This window comes from Folsomia candida, unplaced genomic scaffold (assembly GCF_002217175.1).
Source record: "Folsomia candida strain VU population unplaced genomic scaffold, ASM221717v1 Fcan01_Sc003, whole genome shotgun sequence".
NCBI lineage: Eukaryota > Metazoa > Arthropoda > Collembola > Entomobryomorpha > Isotomidae > Folsomia > Folsomia candida.
Window position 1 is genome coordinate 4,768,850 of NW_019091195.1, and position 9,952 is coordinate 4,778,801.

Here is a 9,952-nt window from a genome sequence, read left to right on the forward strand (position 1 = left end):
TAAAAAAATACATGAGGAAAATGAGATTTTAACCGTAGCAAATCCTGCATATATGTTGTCAAGCGATGCTCATTAAAGTTAAAGTTTATGAAATGCCATCCAAACCACGATTGCTTGACATTAAGTATCTAGGTAACTCTTGGCTCTTTTAACGGTTGCGACAAATGGTGGAGTTACAAAAAAACTAATTATTTTTTAAATCGTTGGTACACGTCCCCTGGTCCTGTGTACCAACACTTTGACCTTTAATAACTTTTTAATAGGCAGACATAGAGACTTCATTCTTAAAGATGAAATCATCGTAATTTTTAGCTTGATTTTTTAAGCTAAAATTTTTGATTTAGTTCTCTTGTCTGATCACAACCAGAAATCTAAATTTTAACATGGTCGGGTGTGAGGTATTGGGGTGCTCAAAGGAGCAACGAGTCGATGGTGTTACGCTGCATAGATTTCCGCCCGATAATTCGCACCTTAGTGCTTTGTGGTACCGGAAATGCGGAAATACGTGTGTTAGTCAGACGTCAGGAATGAAGAATAGACGAGTTTGCAGCAGCCATTTTCGAGCCGATGATTACGTTGAGACCGTCAACAGTCGACGCCTGAAGGAAGGAGCTGTTCCGTCTCTTAATCTTCCTCCAAGTATTACATAATGATATTATGATATTACTCGTGATCTTATTTCACTTTCACCCTTCAGGTCCGACCCATAAAGTTGACATCACCATGAATCGCCGGAATGCAGAATCTTCTTTCTTCGTCCATATTGGAGGAAATGTGATTCGTGTGAAGTAATTTGTTAAACGTAATTCATGTATAAAGGAAATTTCTATGTTTTTTGTTTTGTTTTCAGTATTAATCTGGCCACAGCGGAAACGCCACAAAATGGGAGTCAATTGTTTGCAGAAGCGATTGGGACGCGGAACTCTTTCACGATGGCTCTGTCTACGAGGTAACTCGAATGTGAAATTTAAAGGTGTACATTTGAATGGTGAATATGATTTACATTACATTTCATGTTTTTACAGGGATGCCATTCAAATAGAATCGGCTCAAGAACCAACCCCGGAAAACCGAAAGAGACCGAAATTAGAGCAGAGAGTCGTCCGTCTAGCCAAGGATGTCCAGCACTATAAGGAACGAAGTGCAAAGAACCGAAAGGAGAAAAATGATTTGAAAATGATGTATACTTGCAAGATTGCAAGAAAACGGGCGCAATTCCATCTGGCTCGAGGGAATTTGATAACGAAATATGAAGTACAAATTAGGATTCTCAAGAACGGAATTAAAAAATACCGCAACGCTACGTCTAAACTGTTCTCCCCTAAGCAAGTTACACTTCTTTTGACTGGTCGGAAGCAGGCAAAGTGGAATAATGCCGAAATTGGCAAATTCATATCATTACGATATAAATCAAACTTATACGAACATATGCGCAGTCTCAGCTTCCCATTTGCGTCAACACGAACACTCCAGAGATTTACTTCAAAGATTCAGTTTCGCCCTGGAATCCTCCATCCTATCATTAACATGTTGAAGAATGAATTTGAAAGTGCCCTTGACATCCAACGCCAATGCTGTTTGGTATTCGACGAGATGAGCTTGGAAGGTGCCTTTGCATACGATGCAGAAGAGGATAAAATTTATCCCCCAAGCGTCAACATGAACGTTTACTTTCTCCGCGGACTATTCAGCAACTGGAAGCAACCCATCGCTTTTGAGTTTGATGACCATTTCAGTCCCGAGAAGATATTACAGATGATTGACCTTGCTGAGTCGATAGGATTGCGAGTTAGGGGTCTCGTTTGTGATCTTGGTGGCAAGAATCGGGGGCTTTTGAATAAACTTGGAGCAAAAGTGCGAAAAACAAAGTCGTCGACAGGAGATAAGTATTCGATCGTCAGTTCATTCAAGAATCCTACCAGATGTTTGGATGAAATCTGGGTATTCCCTGACGCGCCCCACTTAATCAAACTACTTCGTGATAATCTCTTCAAATACGGCCTGGTACTTGAAAGTGGAGTGAAGATTATTCTTGACGATTTCAGGAAGCTAGTCAGTATTGATTCTGGTGAACTCCAGTCAAATTTCAAATTAAGTGAGAAGCACATCAACGTGAAGGGTTTGCAAAAAACAACGGTTTCTCTAGCGGTCCAATTGTTCTCAAATTTTACTGCCGCGCTGTGGCGAAAAATTTATCCAAATCGTTCGAAGGAAAGCGACTTTATTGAAATAGTCAATAACTGGTTTGATACCATGAACTCTCGGACTGTGCAAGAAGCAATCTCTTCAAAAAAACCATTTGGAATCAACTATGCGCAACAACTTGAAACGTTGGAAAAGATGGAGGAATCAATTGTCAAGCTTCGTGTGGGTCAAGCGAAATGCTTATATCCCTTCCAACGCGGGTTTCTGCAGTCGATAAATTCCATCCGGGGACTTTTTCATGACATGAGTGGCAGTTCTTTAAGAATTAAATACATCTTGACTTGCAAAGTGAACCAAGATCTTGCAGAAAACTCTTTCAGTATGATTAGGAAGACTGGCGCATACCATTCTAGACCCAGCGCCGTGGATGCAAAGAGGAGGTTGAAACTATTATGTCTCTCGTGGGGTGGGACCAACCTGAAGACATCGGCGGTTCAGGTCGAGGATAATGAACCATTCCTATCTGCACGGATGATGGCGTCTCTAACTACTGCCATGCCAGAAGATGACCTTGTGGTACCATGGTTGGATCTCAACGAAGCTGTGGGCAACTTGCTCTCGGAGGACAATTTTGACGTGGTACTAAGATCGATGGGACCTGCTCAGAGTTGTGAGGAAGGTGGAAAGGAGTATGTCGCAGGGTTCGTGGCTTCAAAATTTGCCAGAGATCACCCCGAACTTGTTGCCAGTTCTCAGGAACAACAGCTATTGCAGAATTTTAGCTGGGTGATGAGTTTGCATAAAGAGAAACTAACCATCCCATCTATCAAGTGGAGAAACTGGTGTGCTCAACTGGAGGAGGAATTTCGTGACTTCCATCGTGTCGGAGGAAGGTATCATCTCAGTTTAGATTCTGGGGTTCTTGAAGGTTTCAGTGTAAGTCTTTCTGAGAAATACCCACAAATTCCTCGAGGACCCTTAAAGTTGTTCATCAAAACACGAACGTTTGCACGAATTAAGAGTGTTAATCAGAAGTTAGTAGAGGAAAGACGGGTTGCAGCTCAAAAGAGGATGGAAGGTTGGGTGCGTAGCCAAAGTCGGGGTCCGCAAACGGGGCATGAAGAAGATTATGATGAGGACGACAATTTCTTCGAGGAGGAGGACAATTTCCCCGAGGATTTCGATTATCAAGTCCCGAATGTATCAAGCAGTATAAATTGGCAGGAAGAGTATCAAAATTATATAAACAGTGAAGTTTAGTTCATAGTTCGTAATATTTGCATGATTTGTAACGTTTAATTAAAATTTAGTATGGTTTCCACTAAAATGCAATGTGCTTCATTTTAAATTTAGGTTATTACTCATGTAAAATTTGATCTAATGGGTCGGATAAAATTTCAGTTGTTGAAAATTGATATAAATTCTTGTTCAAAGTGCTTCATTTTCATATCTTAAAATAGTTAGTTCTGTTAATTGAATGCTTTTTAATACATCTAAATTTGTATTCATGATGAAATTCGTAGTTTTTTCACCGGCCAGAAAAGTGAAAAATTTCATAAATAGAATAATATTAAAAATCCAATCGGCAAAAAAAACTTTGCCAAATATATTAGCTTCCAAAAACACCCCAATAGATCAATAATCTATTGGGGCATGATTCGAACCTGAGTTCTCCCTTCAACATGTCTATCGCCGCGTACAGAAGCATTCGCCAACTGGACTACACCACAATGCTGAAGGTGAGTGAGAACGGATTTTACAGTGGTCTTGTTCACCACCACCACTCTCATAACTAAATGGCTTATATCTTTAAAATATCCGCTCTTCATGAATTTCACAGCCAATTCTTATCCTTCAATTGGTAATATATTTTGTAACCAATGACATATTTTCAATAATTTTTAGTTTTCTAAAAATGAAAATTTATTTTGTAACTCGGTCATTTGTCGTAACCTTATAGATTGATAAAGTGTCGAATAATCTTGCATCCAAACATATACAAATCGTTATTAAATTGATAATGAAATAGTCCACATCTTATACAATTATCAGGAAAAATTATATTTTTGTTGATTTTTTAACGTTAAATTTCTTAGTTTGCACCAACTCGCAAGAATGGCTCCTAAGTCCACGGGCTGCTGGTTGCTCAATTTCACTGCGTAGAAGAATCTGCCAACCTTGTCTTACTCGTCTTGCCGGCTAAAGCTTTTTTCTACTAATTGGTACATTGACAATAATTATTTATAGTTTTGAGTATCATCATTCGTTCCAGGATACGGAGGTCAGGCGTACCTACTACTTATTTCACGTTTCTATTTGATTCCAGGAAGACGGTAGCAGTATTATCGGAGAAGCAATTGTTTTTAAAGTCACGACAAAAAACTTATGCTTCATTCACAATCAGTAACAACATCTGCTGGTTAGAAAATATTATTTGTATTTTCATAACGCACCATAAATGTTGTAGGTAGACAAAAGTAATAATTACTTCAACTATATTGTTTGTAACAGGAAAGTTACATTTGTCCTGGTGAGAAGAAATGGGAAACTCGGCGTCAAAGAAGCAGCTGGTAGACTCTTCCGAGGAAGGTGTCAAGGCCTGGCTGAATAAAGCTCGAGAGGAATTTGACGAACGATGGCGAAACCCACAATCCACAGTGTCCAACTTGGACGAGTTTGACCGTCTCAAGACGTTAGGAACTGGATCCTTCGGCCGAGTAATGCTCGTCCAACACAAGTCCAGCAAGGAGTATTACGCCATGAAGATTTTGGATAAACAGAAGATTGTCAAGCTAAAGCAAGTGGAGCACACGTTAAACGAAAAACGTATTCTGAGCTGCGTGAGATTCCCCTTCCTCGTTGGACTCAAATACCACCTGAAAGATACTACAAATCTTTATATGTTCATGGAATTTGTAAACGGCGGAGAGATGTTTGGTCACCTTAGAAGACTTGGGCGATTCAGCGAACCTCACACACGATTCTACGCTGCTCAAATCGTGATGGCTTTCGAATACCTTCACCATCTGGATATCATTTATAGAGACTTGAAACCAGAAAATATCCTCATTGATAACAAAGGATACTTGAAGGTCACGGACTTTGGATTCGCGAAGAGGGTGAAAGGACGAACGTGGACTTTATGCGGAACTCCTGAGTACCTTGCACCAGAAATCATATTATCAAAAGGATATAACAAGGCCGTTGACTGGTGGGCTGTGGGCGTGCTCATGTTCGAGATGTCGGCAGGATATCCGCCGTAATATATGACATATTTAAATTGTATGCATAGCTTTCTTCTACTTATGTCGCGTGTAATATTTGTATTTATAAATTGTACAGGTTCTTTGCGGACCAGCCAATTCAAATCTACGAGAAAATTGTGGGTGGTAAAGTAAGGTTTCCCTCTCATCTGTCCAATGATCTTAAGAACCTTCTTCAGAATATGCTACAAGTTGATCTCACTAAACGGTTCGGCAACCTGAAGAATGGTGTTTTTGATATTAAATCCCACAAATGGTTTGATAATGTGGATTGGATAGCTATCTTTGATAGAAAGGTTGAATCTCCGTTCGTTCCAAAAGTTAAGAATATCGGCGACACTAGCAACTTTGACGATTACGAAGAGGAAGTTCTCCGAATTGCTTCAACGGAAAGATGTGCCAAGGAATTTGCGGACTTTTAACTCTCCAGTCATATGCCGCTAATGACTTTAGACTGAAATTTTTCGTGTGTATAATTGAAATAAAAATTCGTAAAATACTTGTATATATAGAATACAGCTTAAAAATGTGTCAAACGAGAATGCATAATAATAATAATTCAGAGATTTTTATGTACTGACCCTGACCCAACAATGACAACAATAAAATAGCTGCAACAGTATTACTAAACAAAAATCATGAATTTTGTTACGAGTTTCAATCAGCCCCGCATTTGAGCACGCTACAAAATTTACACGAATTTTCCAAGACTCGATCGTGGTTTCTGATTTGTCGGTCGGTAGAGTATCAAAGGTAATAAAATAACAAATTTTGACCTCATATTAACCAAAAAAGTTAAGAACACATCATTTTTCTTCAACTGGACTCTAGTTCAGAATTTCTTATTTTTAATTGAAATCGTAACTTTACCTTGATCACAAATTAATTTACTTCCAGAATTATTCGACTGAATCAAATAAAGTCTTTGGTTTGAAAGTTGTACCGTAAGATTATTTGAAGACGAGATGGCTGAAGCTGACCAAAACAAACCGGTCTGTCCTGTAACACCGGTGGAGGAGGAAGAAGGTCTCGTTGTAAGTAGTTATAATAAAAACGGTGTCGACTGTCGCCACGTAGTTCGTTGAGTTTACGTCAACTTATTACTTGTTTGGTTAATTGCATTGAATGTTTCAGGATCCTCAAGAAAAGTTTCGAAAAATATGTCGCAAGACGAAAGAATGTTCCAGACTCTTTGAGGAGCTCCAAGCTTGCAATGATCGAGTCAACAGTCGGACCAAAACTGCCGAGACTTGCATGGAAGAGGTATTTTAAGTAATAAATGTATGCCACTAACAATAAACAATTATTAATCAATTTAACCTAATAGGTGATTGACTTTGTCCACTGCGTTGACCATTGCGTAAGTCTGATTAGTTATGACTAATTGTTATGTACAAGTTGTAAACTAAATTATTCATAACTCATTTTAGGCAGCAAAAAAATTCTTTCCACTTCTGAAGTAAGAGTCTTCGCCTTCCTCGGTTTGAATTCGCTAATCAATACTAATCATTAATATTTATACAAGAATTATTAACATAAAATACATTCCTAAAATCCTGTGTTTGAATTTAATTATATACCGATAGAAAATGTCTCATTCTGTCAATCTATAATTGAATTGTACGGCTTTTAAATAAATAAATCCTGTCTTAATATATACTGGTTCGTATGATAGAGCTATATAGTAATCGGTTTGTACACAGCAATACGATTAATTACTTATGTTCGTATGATTCCTTCTACTCTTAAGCTAAACATTACAATCCCGTGTTTGCGTTATGTTATGTCATCAGAGTACAAATAATAATAAATGGACAATTAAAATAGTAGGTGCCTGCAAAGTTCATACATGTTGCTTACGTGCGCGAGAAGGCTAAAGAATTGAGATGATATATGCTTTGTGTAAGTGTCAAGGATGGCTTATTATCTTGATTGACTGTATTTGTCTACGTGATATGTGCCACGCACCACTTTTCATGATAAGCAAAAGGTTCAAGTTATCGAGCTCTATTTATGACCGATTTTCTATTTTCTCAGCATGCACACAAAGACACACCCAATTCAGACGAAAGACGTTTTTTTATTTATAGATTGTTTCTCGCTAAAGGCAAGGCAATATAAACTATTGGAGAACATGACCGGTACGCACATTTATCCACGGTTAACGGTATTTTCGGCTGTATTTGGTTTGGCAGTGGTTCGAGATAGCCTAATCTTAATTCTGTTCAGCAAATGCATCACATGAGCTAAAGTACGCAAACAAAAAAAACTCGTCTTGGTCGTGACATGAAAAACGGTGCAACTGAACTCGATCTTGTCACGTAACTTTTTTTTACGTTAATTCACATGCGGAAATTAATTTAGTTTAGACTGGTTGATTTGATCCCCATACCGCACCGCACATTCGCTAAATGATGAAGGAAAGATAACCGATGGACGTGATAGACAATGACAGGGGCATATTTAATCCATAAGGCTCTGAATAATTGCACCACTGTTATCCATGAATGAACTAAAACTCGAATATGATAAGTCTACCAGATAAGAGTGTGCCTTTATAAACCGCGATTCAAAAGATTGTACTCTAATACTTTTAACTTCTTGTACCACGATACATCTCATCGCTGACCTCCGAGCAGTGACTACAATGAGTCGACTTTGCTTTTTACTCGTTCCATTTGTTGGTGCAATTATCTCTGTTTATGGACAAGGAGGATTCACGCCCATAAACACAGATCAATTTGCTTTAGCAGTGTCCGATTTTGAGGTTCGCGAGAGCAACACACGTAAAGTTCGGCGACCGTAGGGGCCGTCATTGTGTTCGACACAATGAGTTTCCGCTAAAAAACTGGGTACCTACTCCGAATCGGAGTGGGTACTTGGATTAAATGACCAACATTTGTTATTAGAAATACATACGGCCCTTACAGAACCTGGATTTTATTAATATTATTATCTCAGCGTTTTATTATTAAATAAGTCTTAAACACTGCCGATTGAGCAATTTGTAATATTTTCATCAGCTTCCTTGGGCCGATGCCGTTGCAGCATGTACTGCCAGAGGGCAGTCCTTGTTGTCCGTTGATTCTGCCGGAAAGGATCGCGTTTTAGTGGATTTGTTTGTCAATGGTGGTGCAAATAGTAAGACTTCGTAAAAGCTAAGCATTATAAATTCTTATGAACATTAATAATTTGTATAATTTTGCTCAAAGTGACACTTCCAGGGAATAATTCTTGGATCGGGGCGACGGAAAGTAGAGAAGGTGCATGGATCTGGCAGTCGTCGAATGAACCATTGTATTACACGAGGTGGATGGTTGGACAACCCGACGATATCTCGAGTATTAATTGTGCTTATCAAGCTGTGCAGGCTCTTTTGTACTGGAGAGATGCCAATTGTTCTGCGCCAATGTATTTCATATGTGAATCTTAATTTAATAATGTAAAAATGTAGTGAAAAATAAAATATTTTCTTTGATTGTTAATAGTGAAACTTGTACTCCAGTGGATGCATTTTATTTTCAATCAAATAGTTTTATCGTACATATCCCAGTGCTGACTCAATGATGGAACTGTAAAAATGTAAATGTAATTCCAATCTATATAAATTTGGAATTGGAGGTTTTGATATCATTTTAAGTATATCAAAATTTGTGCAGATTAAGTCAACATACTACATTTATACAATACCTAAGTTGCATTAATTATACTACTATAGTATAGTATTAATAGCCGTGAAGAAAACAGTTAGTTTGCGAGTTTTGACGGGCATTAAAATTGAATGGATTTTGCAGTCAATAATTTCCATTTGCAAGATATTGTATCCAAACTTTCGGGTTAAATATGAAGTTAAATCCATCGAGGAAGGATACGCCTGAAACACATGAAATCGTCAATAAAAAACAAAATGAGTTCCAAATTTAGGGATGTTATGATGTTATAAACGATAAACTAATTCTTAAAAAAAACTTAGGTGAGGCTTGCTTAAAAGGGAGAAACAAGAGGTTATCATCGTGTAGTAAAATAATATGCTACATCAATGTTCATCTCATGATTTATAATTTTAGGTGAATACAACAACAAATTATATGCGTTTCGGACCATTTGCCTCGCCGTGGGCAATTTTATGATTCAAATAATTAAAATAACTTGAAAATTTGCCCAGTGCATTTAATATATTAAATGCACTGGGCAAATTTTTTGTGTACACATATGCAGTAATAATTCATATGAAACGATACAGGATTTAGTTAGATAATTTCGTTATCCATAATCTATTGGTGATTTAATGTACGAAGCTTGAGTTAGTTTGTAACATGAAATATTATATTTCAGAACACTAAATGTTAAAAAATTCGACCTATCTTTGAAATATATTCATGTAGGCCATCAGTATAAGCAGAATCGAATAGTAAGAAGATTGCAACTTATGTATATTTAGGTACAAGCATCAATATGGCGCACATACTATATATATACATATATGCATTGGTATGGAACAATTAATCAGGCCCACGGCGAGGCAAATGGTCCGAAACGCATAT

The 9,952-nt window shown here is 37.7% G+C and overlaps 3 protein-coding genes across 5 annotated transcripts; all 3 read left to right on the top strand.

Annotated features, from left to right (window-relative positions):
* Positions 1–3,884: 3,884 nt before the first annotated feature.
* LOC110846262 (cAMP-dependent protein kinase catalytic subunit 1) lies at positions 3,885–6,044 on the top strand. Of its 3 annotated transcripts, none has more exons than XM_022092951.2 (5): positions 3,885–4,006; positions 4,242–4,367; positions 4,472–4,564; positions 4,657–5,404; positions 5,488–6,044. In XM_022092951.2, the coding sequence occupies exons 4-5, from the start codon at positions 4,686–4,688 to the stop codon at positions 5,828–5,830; spliced, it is 1,062 nt and encodes a 353-aa protein (XP_021948643.1). In that variant the 5' UTR covers positions 3,885–4,006; positions 4,242–4,367; positions 4,472–4,564; positions 4,657–4,685; the 3' UTR covers positions 5,831–6,044. The 3 variants fall into 3 exon arrangements, with proteins under 3 accessions (XP_021948643.1, XP_021948644.1, XP_035705868.1); XM_022092952.2 differs by having other exon boundaries at positions 4,476–4,564; XM_035849975.1 differs by lacking the exon at positions 3,885–4,006 and having other exon boundaries at positions 4,118–4,367; positions 4,476–4,564.
* On the top strand, positions 6,039–7,237 carry LOC110847552 (cytochrome b-c1 complex subunit 6, mitochondrial). Its single transcript, XM_022094507.2, has 5 exons — positions 6,039–6,161; positions 6,306–6,442; positions 6,543–6,671; positions 6,736–6,768; positions 6,839–7,237. The coding sequence occupies exons 2-5, from the start codon at positions 6,374–6,376 to the stop codon at positions 6,869–6,871; spliced, it is 264 nt and encodes an 87-aa protein (XP_021950199.1). The 5' UTR covers positions 6,039–6,161; positions 6,306–6,373; the 3' UTR covers positions 6,872–7,237.
* Positions 7,238–7,980: 743 nt separating this feature from the next.
* On the top strand, positions 7,981–8,901 carry LOC110847490 (perlucin). The gene is made up of 3 exons (XM_022094439.2): positions 7,981–8,175; positions 8,432–8,549; positions 8,621–8,901. Exons 1-3 carry the CDS (start codon positions 8,056–8,058, stop codon positions 8,839–8,841), a joined length of 459 nt encoding a protein of 152 aa, XP_021950131.1. The 5' UTR covers positions 7,981–8,055; the 3' UTR covers positions 8,842–8,901.
* Positions 8,902–9,952: the final 1,051 nt, after the last annotated feature.